The sequence below is a fragment of the Camelina sativa genome, chromosome 2, assembly GCF_030686135.1.
Source record: "Camelina sativa cultivar CO46 ecotype springtype chromosome 2, ASM3068613v1".
In the NCBI taxonomy this organism is placed as follows: domain Eukaryota; kingdom Viridiplantae; phylum Streptophyta; class Magnoliopsida; order Brassicales; family Brassicaceae; genus Camelina; species Camelina sativa.
The window spans coordinates 30,846,797-30,862,067 of record NC_141881.1 but is presented as its reverse complement, the minus strand read 5'-3'; the positions used below and the strand labels follow the sequence as shown (position 1 = coordinate 30,862,067).

General features: G+C 37.5%; 6 protein-coding genes and 1 non-coding gene across 8 annotated transcripts; 2 read left to right on the top strand and 5 right to left on the bottom strand.

The window, feature by feature from the left end:
- Positions 1-488: 488 nt before the first annotated feature.
- Positions 489-4,068, bottom strand: LOC104743942 (putative LRR receptor-like serine/threonine-protein kinase At5g65240). 2 transcript variants are annotated; one of them, XM_087492721.1, is made up of 12 exons: positions 3,587-4,010; positions 3,343-3,473; positions 3,120-3,252; positions 2,959-3,033; positions 2,733-2,876; positions 2,568-2,639; positions 2,411-2,476; positions 2,251-2,321; positions 2,014-2,151; positions 1,576-1,917; positions 1,091-1,485; positions 489-1,015 (listed from the first exon to the last, which is right to left on the bottom strand). In XM_087492721.1, the coding sequence occupies exons 2-12, from the start codon at positions 3,416-3,418 to the stop codon at positions 701-703; spliced, it is 1,827 nt and encodes a 608-aa protein (XP_087348847.1). In that variant the 5' UTR covers positions 3,419-3,473; positions 3,587-4,010; the 3' UTR covers positions 489-700. The 2 variants fall into 2 exon arrangements, with proteins under 2 accessions (XP_087348847.1, XP_010463273.2); XM_010464971.3 differs by having other exon boundaries at positions 3,343-4,068.
- A 1,416-nt stretch (positions 4,069-5,484) lies between these two features.
- On the bottom strand, positions 5,485-5,569 carry TRNAM-CAU (transfer RNA methionine (anticodon CAU)). Its single transcript is given in 2 exon segments — positions 5,485-5,520; positions 5,532-5,569. It is a non-coding gene; the product is annotated as a tRNA-Met (tRNA).
- A 108-nt stretch (positions 5,570-5,677) lies between these two features.
- On the bottom strand, positions 5,678-7,617 carry LOC104743932 (uncharacterized). The gene is made up of 3 exons (XM_010464964.3): positions 6,576-7,617; positions 6,198-6,308; positions 5,678-6,038 (listed from the first exon to the last, which is right to left on the bottom strand). The coding sequence occupies exons 1-3, from the start codon at positions 7,197-7,199 to the stop codon at positions 5,886-5,888; spliced, it is 888 nt and encodes a 295-aa protein (XP_010463266.1). The 5' UTR covers positions 7,200-7,617; the 3' UTR covers positions 5,678-5,885.
- On the bottom strand, positions 7,379-10,139 carry LOC104743923 (polyadenylate-binding protein 2). The gene is made up of 6 exons (XM_010464955.3): positions 9,888-10,139; positions 9,655-9,754; positions 9,407-9,477; positions 8,045-8,236; positions 7,806-7,933; positions 7,379-7,714 (listed from the first exon to the last, which is right to left on the bottom strand). Exons 1-6 carry the CDS (start codon positions 10,008-10,010, stop codon positions 7,666-7,668), a joined length of 663 nt encoding a protein of 220 aa, XP_010463257.1. The 5' UTR covers positions 10,011-10,139; the 3' UTR covers positions 7,379-7,665.
- A 159-nt stretch (positions 10,140-10,298) lies between these two features.
- On the top strand, positions 10,299-11,684 carry LOC104743892 (ras-related protein RABA4a). Its single transcript, XM_010464928.3, has 2 exons — positions 10,299-10,716; positions 11,020-11,684. Exons 1-2 carry the CDS (start codon positions 10,481-10,483, stop codon positions 11,468-11,470), a joined length of 687 nt encoding a protein of 228 aa, XP_010463230.1. The 5' UTR covers positions 10,299-10,480; the 3' UTR covers positions 11,471-11,684.
- Positions 11,685-11,748: 64 nt separating this feature from the next.
- On the top strand, positions 11,749-13,217 carry LOC104743899 (actin-related protein 2/3 complex subunit 5B). Its single transcript, XM_087475074.1, has 5 exons — positions 11,749-11,887; positions 12,144-12,280; positions 12,356-12,428; positions 12,524-12,624; positions 12,710-13,217. Exons 2-5 carry the CDS (start codon positions 12,183-12,185, stop codon positions 12,843-12,845), a joined length of 408 nt encoding a protein of 135 aa, XP_087331200.1. The 5' UTR covers positions 11,749-11,887; positions 12,144-12,182; the 3' UTR covers positions 12,846-13,217.
- Positions 12,841-15,115, bottom strand: LOC104743914 (lanC-like protein GCL1). Its single transcript, XM_010464948.2, has 5 exons — positions 14,727-15,115; positions 14,419-14,624; positions 13,969-14,080; positions 13,642-13,868; positions 12,841-13,561 (listed from the first exon to the last, which is right to left on the bottom strand). Exons 1-5 carry the CDS (start codon positions 14,901-14,903, stop codon positions 12,976-12,978), a joined length of 1,308 nt encoding a protein of 435 aa, XP_010463250.2. The 5' UTR covers positions 14,904-15,115; the 3' UTR covers positions 12,841-12,975.
- Positions 15,116-15,271: the final 156 nt, after the last annotated feature.

Sequence of the window (15,271 nt, the reverse complement as noted above, 5' to 3'; positions counted from 1 at the left end):
ATAAAATATTTTGTTTAAAAAAATATTAATAATGTAAGACGATAATTATCGAAAACTACAGAATATATATAAAAAATACAAAGTAAAAAAATACAAAGTTTTTTTAAATAATTATAAGAAGATTATATATATATATATTCACCTAATGAGTCTAGAATATTGACATATCCTTAAAATCAAAAATTACATATTTTTGGATCATAAACGTGTTACTCAACATAAATGTTTTAGACTTTTCTCAATAAAAGTAATTATATGACATTTCTTTACTCGAGAGCAGAGAATGAAAAAAATAATTCTTCTGTCAAGTTATATATCTCAAACATAGAATTGGTGAAATGATGTTTTCCTTCGGTGATAGAGGACCCTCTTTTAGATTTGTCATGTCGTGACCATGAAGCCTAGTAGCCTACGCTACTGTTGCGGTTTCTGAAGTTCTCATGGGAAGAAGCACTGTGACTAGACTGTGTAGTAGAGACTGAAAATTATTGGAGTTTGTAAATAGTGATTTTGTTCAGTTATGTGAATTGATAGGAATGAGTACACACATGAGAAGTATATATCCGTTGGTGAGCATTATGAAGAACTGTTTCATTCTTACCTAGGCCATTTATGAAGAACCATTTGATTCTTCTTCTACTTTACAGATGTGATCGATCACATGATTCTATCTTTTGAATCTTTTAAGTAATTTTGTTTCCTATCTTCCACCAGATAATTCGATGGCATCTTGATTATTAATGGAATCTTCACCCCAATCAAATCTCCTCTGCAACCTTTGAAACTCTTCTTGCCTAGTGACTTCAAGATTCTGCCATTCCTCCCATCTCTCTGCAAGCCCTTCTCCTTCAAGCATCCTTACAACTTCAGACATCGCTGGTCGTTCCTCCGGTGCTGCTTGTGTGCATAGCAATGCAACTTGTATCATCGTTTCAACTTCTTCTGTCACATAATCTTCTTCAAGCTTCTTATCTACAATGTCTCCTAATCTCTTCTCTCTTTCCAGTTTCTTCACCTGAAAAAAAAACAAGAAACTATTATTATTTAAATCACAACATGTGAAGCTTGAGAAGAAACATAGATTACTAACATGGTCTAGCAATAAGACATCATCTTCTTCCTCTAGCCGCGAGAAATCAATCGCTCTTTGTCCAGTTACAAGCTCTAGAAGCATAATTCCATACCCGAAAACGTCAGTTTTCTCTGATGATTTCCCTGTGGATATACATTCAGGTGCAATGTGACCCATTGTCCCACGGACCTGAGTGGTCACATTGGTTCTTCTAACATCTACCAACTTGGCTAAACCAAAGTCACCAACCACTGCTTCAAAGTCTTCATCTAGTAACACATTTGCAGCTTTCACATCTCGGTGTATGATCTTCGGGTTGCAATGTTCATGAAGGTATTCAAGTCCTCGTGCTGCGCCTAGCGCAATCTGCTTCCTCCTGAACCAGTCCAGAATTGGATCACCAGGTTTAATCTCTGCATATTATCAAACCCGCAACTCCAAATTACACAAAACCTTCTACTCCAGAAACCAAAAGTGTAAAAAGCTTTTGTTTCTGTTTTTACCTCTTAAGCAATATGCAACACTTAGATTCTGCATGAAAGGATACACCAAAAGACGTTCGGTTTGTGTTGTGCAAAAGCCGATAAGACGAAGCAGATTCCTATGAACAGCTACACTTATCATCTCAACTTCTCTCTGGAAAGCTTCGTCTCCTCCTGGACGTTCAAAATCAGTCAATCTTTTCACAGCCACTTTCGTGCCATCCGAAAGCACTCCTTTGTAAACTTTCCCAAAGCCTCCTTGTCCGAGAACATTCTTTTCGTTGAACTCATCTGTAGCCAATTGAAGCTCTCTCCATGCAAATCTTCTCAACTGTCCAAACGCAATCCTTCTGTCCACTTCACCTGAAATCAAAGTTGGGAACGAAAGTTAAAGATTTGAGACCATTTCTATAGTTCCTATGTAACCATAAACGAGAATGATTGACTATTATCACATACCTGCAACATCCACAAACACATCACGTTTATATCCTTTATGCTTATCCTTGCAGAAGAAAAACATCAAGAGTCCAAGGAGAATAACTGCGATACCGCTAACAACTCCAGCGATAATTCCAGTCTTACTGCTTGAACCACCTATCAGAGCAAAAACAAACTCTCTGTACTTAGAATCTGTGCAGGTAAGGTAAATGGCAACTAAAACATGACTATAGCAGCAAACTCATGTAATTCTACCTGAAGGATTCGACACTGTTACACAAGGTTGAGGGTAAGTGCCATCACAAGTCAAGTTGTTTGCTGTGAAACTAAAAGACTAAACTAAGATTAGTGATAAAAAATAAATGGAAACTGTAAACATTTGTGTTTTGAAACTAAAAGAAGAACTCTAACGCACTTGTATTTTGAAGTTTTGAATAAACTCTGAGGAATCTCACCGGTGAGATTATTTGAGTCGAGCAGACTGCAAAAGTAGTTCAAGCAACAGCATTTAAGACACTCAGGAATGTTCTCGATTAAGGGTTTAAAAGAAAACACGAAGAGCAACCACTCACATATTTATCAGTTTTGATAGGCCCGTAATTGAATTTGGGATAGTCCCGTTTAAGTTATTCCTACTCAGGGTCCTGCTTGGCCAAACAAAGACATGATCTTTATTATTCATTGTCCCAAAGATGTTACACAAGTTTCAAGAAATCTGAGTGAGTAGAGTCACTTACAAGAACTGAAGATTCTTGAGATTGCCGAGAGTGGATGGTATGTGACCAGTTAACTGATTATCCTCCAAATCCAAGCTGGTCAAGCTAGATAGATTTCCAATGGATTCTGGTATTCCACCCATAATTCCATTTCCTTTCAATGTACTACGACCCCAAAAAAAAACAATGAATCCCTCAATATAACTAAACAATGCAGAAAAAGAAAAGACTAAGCAAAGGCACTTACAGAGTCTTGAGGGTTGTCAAGATTCCTATCCCTGAAGACAAGGTTCCGGACGAGAAGTTCATGTAAGACAGTGTACTGCAAATCACAACCATATAACAAAATTTATTGTATTCACTCAACCCAAAATCACTAAATTTAGCTTAAGTGTTATTAAAACTTACACAGAAGAGACATGTTTCTTGTCCTCACATATAACTTGAGACCAAGTACAAGGATCAACTTGATTCTGGTTCCAATCACTTAGCTGTTCAGGGGATGCACGTAACGAGCTCCTCAACGCAAACAACGCATTCCCTGTTAAACGAAAAGAGCTGTACTTTGACAAAACGTAGAAAGTAGTAAAGAAAATTCTGAAGAGACAAACAAAAGGAGAAATGAAATGACCTTGAGCATCTGGTGAGACAGGTGACCATAAAGATGTAAACAACACCAAGGCAGTAGTAATAAAAGCCAGAGCCATTTATTCTAAAGAGCTAGCAAATTTCAAAATGTCGGATTTTAAGAACTTGTAGCAACTACAAGAAACGTTTGAACAATAAAATTACAACATAACTTTGAGCTTAGTAGATCATAGAGTGGATCTACTACGGGAAATCCAAAATTCTATAGTAAAAAAAAAAAAAGGAACCTTTTCAGTTGCCCTGAAGATAAAATCCAAAAATTCAATACTTTTCGCGGAAAAAAACTAAACCCAAATCTAAAGATGCCAAATTTGAGAAACTGAGATTTGGGAAGAGCTAAAAGAAAGAGAAGGGTCCCAAAAATAAAAAAGAAACTCGAAGCAGAGAAGAGAATCCAAAACAAAAAAAAAGTGAAAAAGAATTAACTCCAGCACGAAAGATTCACTCAGAGTCGAATAAAAAACCCCAACAAAACTTGGATGGATGGTTCCACTTCCTAATGAGAAACACTTGTAAGAAGAGAGTTAAAAAACTCTGTTGTTCTCTTCGAAAAATCAAATAACTTTTGATTTTCTTTCTTTGTTCATTTACATTTTGTTGTCTGTTATTAGATGGAAAAAGTCTTTGAAGCATATCGCAATTATGACTGTCGCCGTGTCTAGTCAAAGAGATACCAAACAAAAAAAAAGCTTGTAAAACTGCTTTTGGTGCGTGCTTAAATAAAAAAATAAAGTTAATCATGATGATGATTATGCTTTGAACTAGGTTCGAACCCGCGGTACACCGCGGGTCAAATGTTTTATAATTTTTAGATTTTTGATCTTTTATGTTTATTACTAAGTAAATTTTAATTTACAGTTATTTCTTATATTAAAAATAATAAAAAATTCAAATTATTAAGTTTTAAAAGCTATAATTACTAATTTATATATGATCAGTTTGTTTCATATTATAGAGTGTAGTAGCACCATATAGTAATACCCGTTATTCATACTTGACCCGTTTATTAACCTACTTTATTAATGTAATAGTAGATCCATATTTATGTAGTCTATCCGATTTACAAATATATACAGTATAAACAAATGGTCATCATTTATCCGATATATATAGAGTCACAATATTTTGGAGGTCTCGTGTCTCCACCTACACAAAATCAAGGTACTAACTACATTAGTAACTACAAAATCAAGGTGCCAAATTTCCAAATTCAAACAGTCGAATTAATGATTTGGTTAACCTAATTTTGGAAATATACTTTGAATAATTCTATTTTAATTAATATTGATTAATCGGTTTAAAGAATATGCTTTAGATTAATCGATTTAAGAAAATTTATAAAATCATTATTTTAAGAAAAATAATATAGCTTAACGCGTAGTATATAGTTTTAGATATTGAGAGTAATTCTACTAATGTATCATAGTCTACTGGCTCAAGGGTTGTTGTTTTGATAGTCGTAGGTGTTGAGTTCGAACACAACTATCACACATTTAACTTCAATTTTGTTTTGTTTTATATATGGTAAAATGACAATATTACCTTCGTCTTCTTCCTCAATCGATCTCTGTAAAAACCGAAACCTAAGTCCTGATTTTCATATGTTCTTCTTATTATCTCTATTTTCTATACAAAATATGTTAGATCCAAAACTTAATTATTGATTTCTATGTTAAGAACAAAGATATGTTTTTTTGTAAAGATTTTGAGTTTTAAATTGTCATGATATATAAATAATAACTCCATCGAACACATCATGACTGATTTAATAATTCAAATTAAAGATCTGTTTTATTGTTTACCGACTGAAGAAGCAATTATCCAAAGAGATTCAATGGAGATGATGAAAGAAAGAAAAATTGATAACCCGCTTAAAGATCCTACACAAGCACGCGGATCTTCTCTAAACGGGTTGGATTTTTTAATTAAAATTCTTAATCTCAACTTTACCCTTTTTAATTTCAATTAACATTCTCCTTAATGTTCTATTGAGTGGCAATTGCTGTAAATAAAGCCAACATTTTAGACATTTTTTAAAATGTACTTCTCTTTTAATTATAAGAAGATGTGATTAACAAATAAAATAAAGATTTAAACTGGGAAAATGCAAAATTAAAAAGAAGATTGGGGTGAGAGAGGCTCGAACTCTCGACCTCAGGATCACTCAGTAGCTATGAGACCTACGCGCTAGCCAACTGCGCCACCACCCCATGTTGTTATTCATTCTCTAATTGTTTCATATGATCACATTTTGGATCTACTGAGGTTAGCTAAGTCAGTGATACATGTGAATAGGTTCGTCTGAAGCTTTATTAAAATCATCGTCAAGAACTGTCTTATTATAAGGAAACAAGTGAATATTACAAACCCAAAACAATGATGATGACAAATACAGCAACAATACTACAGTGACTTCTCCATCTTTCAGTGTTCTCTCTCTTGGGTTCAAGAGTCCAGGAAAAACTTGTCTAGACAAAACTTACACATTGTCGTCGCTGGTTCTTGTGTGTTTGCATTGTGTCTGGTTTATTGAACCAATACTTGTTTAGGTGTTGAGGGTTCCTCTGCTGCTTTATTGGCTTTCTGCTCGTTAGGCGCTTGCTTGCTACTACTGCTCTCAAACAGCTTGCTGCTCTTTGCGATTGTAAGAATTAGCTCGAGTTGCTTTCGCTGTTGGTCCTGCAAAGCAAGCAACCAGCTTTCATGAGCTCAAAGGAAACTAGTTATCGATATCTTCATTTCAGCAATGGCATTAGCTTAGAAGACACTTCTACTAACTAATGGGGATACAAACCAGTTTCGAGTTTTATAATGATCAAATCCTAAATTGAGATATACCTGCATAGCGAGCAGAACCTTCTGAATTTCGCCTAGCTCCTTCTCTAATATCTCTTGTTGTGCAGCTAATACCCTTGTGGCCTCAGAATTCTTCTGAGCCAAAGCTGCAGTCTTTGGACAAAACAAACCAAGCTCTTTTAGATACATACAGCACAAAAAGAACTAAATTTGATGCAAAAGACAGCTACATAGATCAGTCAGAAACTGCAAACTGAAAATATCTGAATCTCTTCTGCAAGATTATCCCAAACATTTGTTACTTCCTCACACATTCAATTCCCAAAATCACAACTTGTTCCCTTTCATCCAAATTTTCACATAGAGAATCAAACTTTTACAGTGTGGAAGCTCGAGACAAGGCACAATGAGATTGTTTACCTCAGAAATGGGTTCCTTCAGAGCTTTACGGGTGACCCGAAACCGAATCCCAAGCTTCTCCAGATGCCTAGAAAGAACTCTAACAATGGTGGTCGAGCTTTTTAAATCCTCTTCAAGTTTCTCCAACCTTCGAATCAAGTTCGTCCCTTCACTCTCTCTCGCTCCTTTGCAAATCCTCATCCATTGCCGTCGTCTAAGCCAAGAACCAGTGGCGACTGAACCAACCAATCCAACGAAACCTAAAGACAAAACCTTTTTCCCAATTTCACCAACCACCACGTAATTCACCGCGAGAACCACCGAAATCACGGCGGATGATAGAATACAAAGCGCCTCCGCGAATGAAACAAAGCTCCCCAAATCGAATCCATCGGAATTGGCGTCTGCAGAAGAGCTGTCTTCGTATGATCCGATAGAAGACGCATGAGCTCTACAATCTCGATCGATCTCCAAATTAGACCGGGTAGAGATGACGTGACGGAGGAGGATAGGCTGAGGCAACGATATAGAATTCCGGCGAGAAATTTGTACGGCGGAGACGGCGAAGCAGAGGTTGCTCTTGCTGATGCGAACAGGAGTCGACCCTGAGAAGAGAGCGTATCGGGAAGGAAGCGATAAGGACATTATCGTCTTTTCGGATCTACAACTAAAGTGACTGACTCAAAAGTCATTGCGAGAAAATAATGGCTATGACCTTAACGTCCTCATCAAAAGAGAACCTGAAACTGGGCGCATAGTAGCATTAACCTAGATAAAATGCGCCGGATGGACATTAAACTAACTAAATCATTGCTTAATAATGGTTTACACAAAATCAATAAGTCAACTCATATTTTGACCTTAAATAGTCAACGGAGTCAACAATCACAGGCATTATATAAGTGACACTTAATCCAATCATATGATTCATATCAAAACGATATGAAACTTATAATACCAGTCAAGTTTCCAAAATGTTCACGAGCAAAGTTCTAAAGGCGAAAGGGCCAGAGTCATATAGAAAGCTCAATAAAGGATGGGTAATTAACCCATACATGCATCCTCCGCTCCCAAAATAGCTAATCCGCTCTATCCTTAACCATGACGGCTTTTATTGGTACGGCATGTAACGCATCGGCCTTCTGAACCTAGGAGCTTTTCTGGAAATACAAAAAAAAATTAAAAAAGTGAGAAGTGGAGAAAGCTGTGTAACCCATATCAATATATGTCTTGGTTTTAAGTCCAACTTACCCATATCCATATGGGGAATACATGTAAGGAGGCATGAAAGGTCTGCGGAACCGGTAACCCATGTACGGATTGAATCTTCTACCACGGAACTGTTTCAATCCAGGAACGTTTGTTCTCTTTTGCATGACCTGAAATTTATTCAAGCCACAGATGAGAAAATAATGAAAACGTAAAGCTATTTTCCCATTATAAAAGTGTTTGGTTTGATGATGGTATAGTAAGATCATATTAATATATACCTTCAATTGACGACCATGTAACTCTGATTCATTCAGTTGTAGAGCCTCTTGAACAGCTTCGACTTCGACAAATTCTACATAAGCAAATCCCTTTGGCTGCCCGAATTTGTCTGTTAAAATGGTCACCCGATGGACAGTGCCACATGTTTGGAAATGCTGCTGCACTTCTTCGGGAGTACAAGCGTAATCAACCTGCACAGTGAGATATGCAGTTATAATATATAGCAAACAAGCATAAACCCATGGCGTCTTTCACTGCGCACACACAGAGTAATCCATCAAATTAACAAGTTCGGCAAACAAGAAACTCAACAAAGTCTGCTGCTGATAGCAGCTATGAGCCTTGACTAGAAAGCATCCGCCATCTTGATTCAGCTCTTCAGAGGCTATCTTCTCGAGGATGGATTGTAAAATCCTTCACTCAAACATTATCCCCTCTCCAGATATCTCTTTTTTTCCTTCAGAGTCATGACATTTTTCCTTTTCTACATTTCCTAATGCTCTAAAACAGTAAAACGTACTGACTTCTTTTCTTTTATTCTTTTTTCTTATAGCTTTTTTTTCAATTCTTTTTGCATTTTTTTTATAGCTTTTTTCATCATGTTCCACAACAAAACAGAACAGATCTTTTGCAAGTCTATAAAAGGAAAAATGTAATGACCCCACGAAACCTAATTGACAACCCAGAGCAAATAAGAACTTCAAGAATGAGAACAATCCTGCGATTGTAGTAAGAAAAATCATAAGAAAAGTAAAACTGAACGCCAAAAAACAAAAACTACAGACATCCTCAAAATTGAACAGACTAATCAATAAACATATGAAATTTGATTTATAGATTGAAGAAGATGTAGATTAACAGAAGATGTGTAAACTAACAACATATCGTTGATTTCGTCAACGTGATTATCTCCCATTGAAGATGTGTAAACTAACAACATATCGTTGATTTCGTCAACGTGAAAATCTCCCATTGAAGATGTGTATACTAACATAACTAGCAGAGTTATCACTAATGATATCACTGACATCTAGTGCAAGCAATAGCAACAAATATGTGTGACATTACACCAAAATTCATAGTTAACTAGTGATATATTCACCTACTTCATAACACACTATGTGAACAAAATTTGATGACATTCCATGTCGCGAATTTATTCATGGATCAAGAACAGGACAGAATCAGATCATAGACTTCACAGGCGTACTATAATAAAAGCCAACATCCATAATGAAAAAGTATTCAAAGTCTAGAAGAATGAACATTTTAGATCAAAAAGACATAAAAATCATGGAACCAAACAGAAGCTATATGACTCAACAACAGAACTAAGTATAAACATAAGCGTTCGTTCTTACATTGCCAACAAAAACTGATCGAGCATCAACCTCCTCTTTGCCTGCTTGATTTGCTGCAATACTAGCAGGATCTGGAATATCAAAATTGAACAAAAACACTTTAATCAACAACAGCATAACATAACTTAATTCACAGTTCTTAGAATTTAAAGATAGATCCAAACACCATAACTAACGATTAGAAAAACCTAGCGACGACGGTGAATGAAATCAAAGCACCGAATTCTAGTGAACAAAGAGACGAATACCTTGACCTCCCATTTCCTTCTCGACCTTAGCCTGCATCTCACGCAGAGCAGCAGCCTCATCCTCCATCTCCTTCAATCGTTTCTTCATCTCATCCAACTCCTAGTATGTATTAAAGCACCAATCAAACATATATACACGCGATTACAAAAAAAATCAATCGAGATGATCAATCAGATTAAGCTGAACGAAACAGTAAAGAGAGAAAAAAAAAAAAAGAGCGTAGCAGGACAACCTTAACCGCATCATCATCAGCAGCAGCCATATCCAAATCGGGATTAGGAGCGTCCATATCACCATCCATTTCGCCGACGTCGGGAATTTCTCCCCCGTAAACCTCGTGCTCCTCTTCCTCCATCGTACTCTCTTCTCTCTCTCTCTCTCTCTCTCTCTCTCTCTCTCCGTCGCAACGTTTGCTTTTGCTTTTTCTATTTCCCTGAGAACAAAAAAACGCTTAGGGCACTTTTTGGTCAATTCGGATAGCGACACGTAATCATCATCAATCCGGGCCATTTATCATAAACTAATGGGCCTATGGCCCAGTTTTAAGATCCGAACTTACCTTATTGATGACGTCATCACCAAAAAACATGCGCCTTGCTTGCAGAGGGAGGAGATAATTGTCGTCTCTGTCAGATCAGCCCCTAGATTCGAGCCGGCTAAATCCAACGGTTATTAAATTAAACACGTCATCAATTAATATTGACTAAATAGTTGACAACGACAACGAGTGTATCAAGATCTCTCTCTCTCTCTGCGTTTAAAACTTCAAAAGCTCACTTTTCTGTAAAAGCTTTTGAAACAGAGGATTCAAAATTCAAAGCGAAGATGACGAGTGGAGGAGGAGGATACGGAGATCCGTCGCAGAAGATTGATTACGTGTTCAAAGTGGTACTAATCGGCGATTCAGCGGTTGGGAAATCTCAGATACTGGCGAGATATGCGAGAGACGAGTTCAGTTTGGATTCTAAAGCCACCATCGGCGTTGAGTTTCAGACTAGGACGCTTGTTATTGATCACAAGAGCGTTAAGGCTCAGATCTGGGATACCGCCGGCCAAGAACGGTATATTCTCCGATCTCTCTCTCTCTCTCTCCGGAACTCTTTTTAGCTACTTCTGAACGTAGATCTCGATCCGATGATAGATGATAGTTTAGTTTAGGATCGATCTAAAGTAGTAATTAAGAAACAAATTATGAGATTTGGATTTCAAATTATGTGTAGAGTAAGTAGACTAAACCAGCTTCCATAGTTGTATGATTGGTACAAAATTAGAAACTTAAGCTTAATCACCACATTTAATGCCTTAATCATATGCTTATCATAAGCTTTCTATCTGTATATATGTGTGGTTTTGGTATAAAACAGATACAGAGCGGTAACGAGTGCATATTACAGAGGAGCGGTTGGGGCGATGTTGGTTTATGATATAACAAGACGTCAAACCTTTGATCATATCCCAAGATGGTTAGAAGAATTGCGTGCTCATGCAGATAAGAACATTGTGATCATCCTTATTGGTAACAAGTCAGATCTTGTTGATCAACGAGCTATACCTACTGAAGATGCTAAAGAATTTGCAGAGAAAGAAGGTTTGTTCTTCTTGGAGACATCTGCGTTTAACGCAACCAATGTCGAGAGTGCTTTCTCCACGGTTTTGACTGAGATCTTTAACATTGTGAACAAGAAAAGTCTTGCCGCGAGTGAAGATCAAGAGAATGGTAATCCTGGGTCTCTTGCTGGTAAGAAGATTGATATTGTTCCTGGTCCTGGTCAAGTGATACCAACAACGAAGAGTAACATGTGTTGTAACTCTTAGATAAACCCAAATCGATTCTTGGATTTTTTACTTGACAATATATATATATAGATATTTGTAAGACTCTGGTTGGGATTGTTTCTCCTAATACAGAGTTGTGTGATTCGTTTTGTTGCTTGATTAGCAGTTTTTTTATGGGGGCTTTGAGTATTGAAAACTTATCTTAAAAGGTCAAATTGGACCTTAATTTGATTAACTTGGTTTTATTTTGCAATCACGGACTTGTATATGTTCATTTTTTCATTTATTACAATTATGTACCAGCATAACAGCTTTTCCACTTCTCTTGTTACTACACCCAGAGAAAAAAAAAAAAGTTACAATTAAAAACTGTAGCGTCCGATCTTTAATTGGTATCACAATTCTGAGAAACCCTCTGTATCGGTAGCTCGATCGCTTGATTCTCTTTCATTTCACGTAAGCTTTCGAATCCTTCGTCGATCCATGTATGGTTTGATCCTGACATTTCTGGATTCTGATCTGATCTGAAGCTGTGTACCATCTGAGTATAATTGAATTCTCGTGATCATTACGTCTCTTTTGCCTTTTTTTTATTGGCTTGACAAGCTGTGCATTGCCTTCCCTTTGATTAGTAATTCAAATCCTCTGTGTTTCCTTATGCAGCAAGTTTTCGATTTGAATGAAGAATTTACATGAGTTGATTATGTTTCAGATAAATTTGCTGGAGGGGTTAGAGAAGGAGAGATCCAAAATGGCTGGAGCATCAGAAGTTGTTGAAGCTGATAATGCAGAGGCAATAATCGCGATGATCGAAACCAAATCGCAAAAGATAGAGAGCTTACTCAAACAGTATAACCCTAGATTTTCTTTTGTTTTTTCTTACTTTTCTCAGAAGACCTTTAATAGTTTACTTTGTTTGTCCAGTTACAAACATATCGAAGCTCTGAAAACAGCTCTCGATGATTCGCCTCCCAAAACTCTCGATGAACGTTGCAAGGTCTCTCTGTTTCCCTCACTTTTTTATTGTTCCTGACCAAAAAGATGATGTAATTTTTTGATAAATGGTTGTTTCTCAATTGGTGAAAATTGTAGTCAGCTAACTGGATAGTTGTGCACAAAGTTATCATGGCGATAAGGGATATCGACGGAATGTTGAATGCTCTTGGTGCCGAGTATTACGACATTCTCATGAAGTAAGCCCCTCAACCTAGCTTTAGCTAGCTACATGAGGAAGTCAGTTTTATTCATTCTTGTTTTTGCTTGAATGTTGTGGATCAGGTACTTGTATAGAGGCCTTTCGACTGGAGACGAATCTACATGCGACCAGTGTTTGATGATTCACGAGAAACTAACAGAGAGAGCTGGTCTCGGTTGCATTCTCCGTTGTCTTAGTGATACTACCAACACCGTTTAAACCACTAAGCTGATCTTTTCATGCTACTTTTATTCTTCTTTTGCAAGAATGTTAGATAATAGAAAAAGGAATAAACCGGGGAACCTAAAGATCGTTTCACAAGATAATGGAACCAACAGTTTTATCTAAATCATATCTCATAACCAGGAAACTTAGAATCTACGGGTGACACAAGATCGAACCATAGACATACTGGTCCAGCTAGTCCCCGGAAAAGAGAATAATCATGTTCTGCTTCTTCTTGCCTTGACATATCCAAGAGATCTCTTGCATCATGACACAAGTAACTCGCGAATGCTTTTGCTCTCTCTTCGTATACAACATCTCCTGTTAACCGATAAAGCGACAAGAAAGCATAGGCGTTACCAGCAACTCCATCAGCTAAACCTACCTTCTTCACCAAGCCACTCTTCCACACTACTTCTCCTGCTTCAATGGCTGCTTCTCGGAAATCCCTTTCCCTTGGAAACACCTGAGATGCTTTAGCCAAAGTAATGGCCATGCCGGTTGCTCCATGAGCCCATTGGACCAACTTATCCCTCGGGTTACCTTCGCTGCACGGGTAGTTTCCGCTGTTCGGGAACCTATTACTCATCATATACCTCAACGTCCCTTGAACATCCTTTACATCCTCTTCCGATAAAGGAAAATGTAGCAACACGTACAAGATTCCAGCTAATCCGTTTGCCGCACCCCAAAATCGAGTCCCGTGAAACCTAATAAAAAGCCACAAAAAAACTAAGATATATTTCCTACTAAACCAAAACAGGAACCACACTAGCTATATTGCACAAACCTGTATAACAGAGGACAAGCTTCATGATCTGCGGCTCCAACTCGTCCACCGGCTAAGATAGCTGCAACGATGGGTGATAAGAGATAGTCAGGAACAGTGCCTTCACCGAGATATCGGTTTAGGAACAGAGCACCCCAAAGGAAACCCGCTCTTCCATAGAGAAGGTCATATGACATCCCAAATCCTCCTTCCTCTGGCCCTGCCGGTAACTCTCTCTCTTCTGCGAGCTGCTTGTAAGAAAAGCATAATTTAGAAAGTCCACTAGACCAAATCTCACGTTGGATCAAAGCAGTGAATCTATAGTAAAAAGTAAAAAAAGATTTGAACCTCAAGAAAAAGACCAAGGTAGTGGTCACGTTTTGATTGGTCTCCTCTGTAATTGGCTACGATTGCACCAAGCGCATAAACTCCTCCTCTTCCACATAAAAACGTCACGTGCCTATTCATGAGCATTATATAAAATCTAATTATTAGTTAGAAAACGACAATTCACAATTTTGAACGAGTGTGTAGATATTATTATTTCATAGATTGAAGATTTACATACTTTTCATGGTAGTGAATCATACTGTTATAGACGACAATAATTGGATAAAAGTGACATCTTTGTATTAATGCTACTCGATCTGCCTATGTGTTTTTTTCTGTCAGGCAAGTTATTCGAATTTTATTTTCAAAATATTCTTCAAAGTGATTAGATTACATTTTTGGTTATTTTTACTTTATTTATTTGATGTTTACTCGGCTAAGGAACTTAGTGGCGAAGATATTTTTCACCTGGTCGTGGCACGTGCAACGTTAGCACACCTGTCGATTATCTCTGCGCAAGTTAGCAGATCTTGATGGTTCCTCGTGACTTCGTACGACTTCAAGCAGGTGAACGCTGTGCCTAGTAGTCCTGTGTACACAGTCGGATCCAGCACCGGACCCGAACCAGCAGGGGCAAGAGCTTCGACACCGCCTTTCCACGTGGCCTCCACAACCTAGATATACATCGACCAAGAAACATATATGATTAATGAGCCAACGTACGGGGATCTGGCTTACGTTAGCCGTGTGAGGCGTCACGTCCTTATCTTACGCACCTGGTTCTTGAGTAACGTTGCTGCTCTGAGGAAAGATTCCGTTGGGATAGAAATTGTTGGAGCCGACGGTTCGGAAAGGAAATGACCAAGTTCGTCTTTCTTTACCGTCTCTCCGCCGTTGCCATCGTCGTTGCATCTCCGCTGCTCCGCCATAAACTCAACCGCCGACGACGACATAGCTCTCTCTCTCTCTCTCTCTCTCTCACTCTCACTCTTGATCTTGATATCTCAAAGAGAATCAAATACGGACGCTATATTTAGTTATATAATTATAAGATGTTTTATAACAGCCGCTATTTATAGAGTGTATCTGCCCTTAGTTTTATTCGAGAAATGTTCTCTCTTTTTTCGTTTTTTATTCACTAGTGTTATTATATAATATCCAGCCCAAATTTAATAGTATATAATAATATATTTTTCTTATTTTACAATTTTCAAATTTTAAATCAATTAACTATTTGTGCAATTATACCTAAATTCTTTTTTTCTGGAACTGTCTAAAAGAGTTGCTCAATCCTCTTTATAGTTTAGATTATGTATAAACT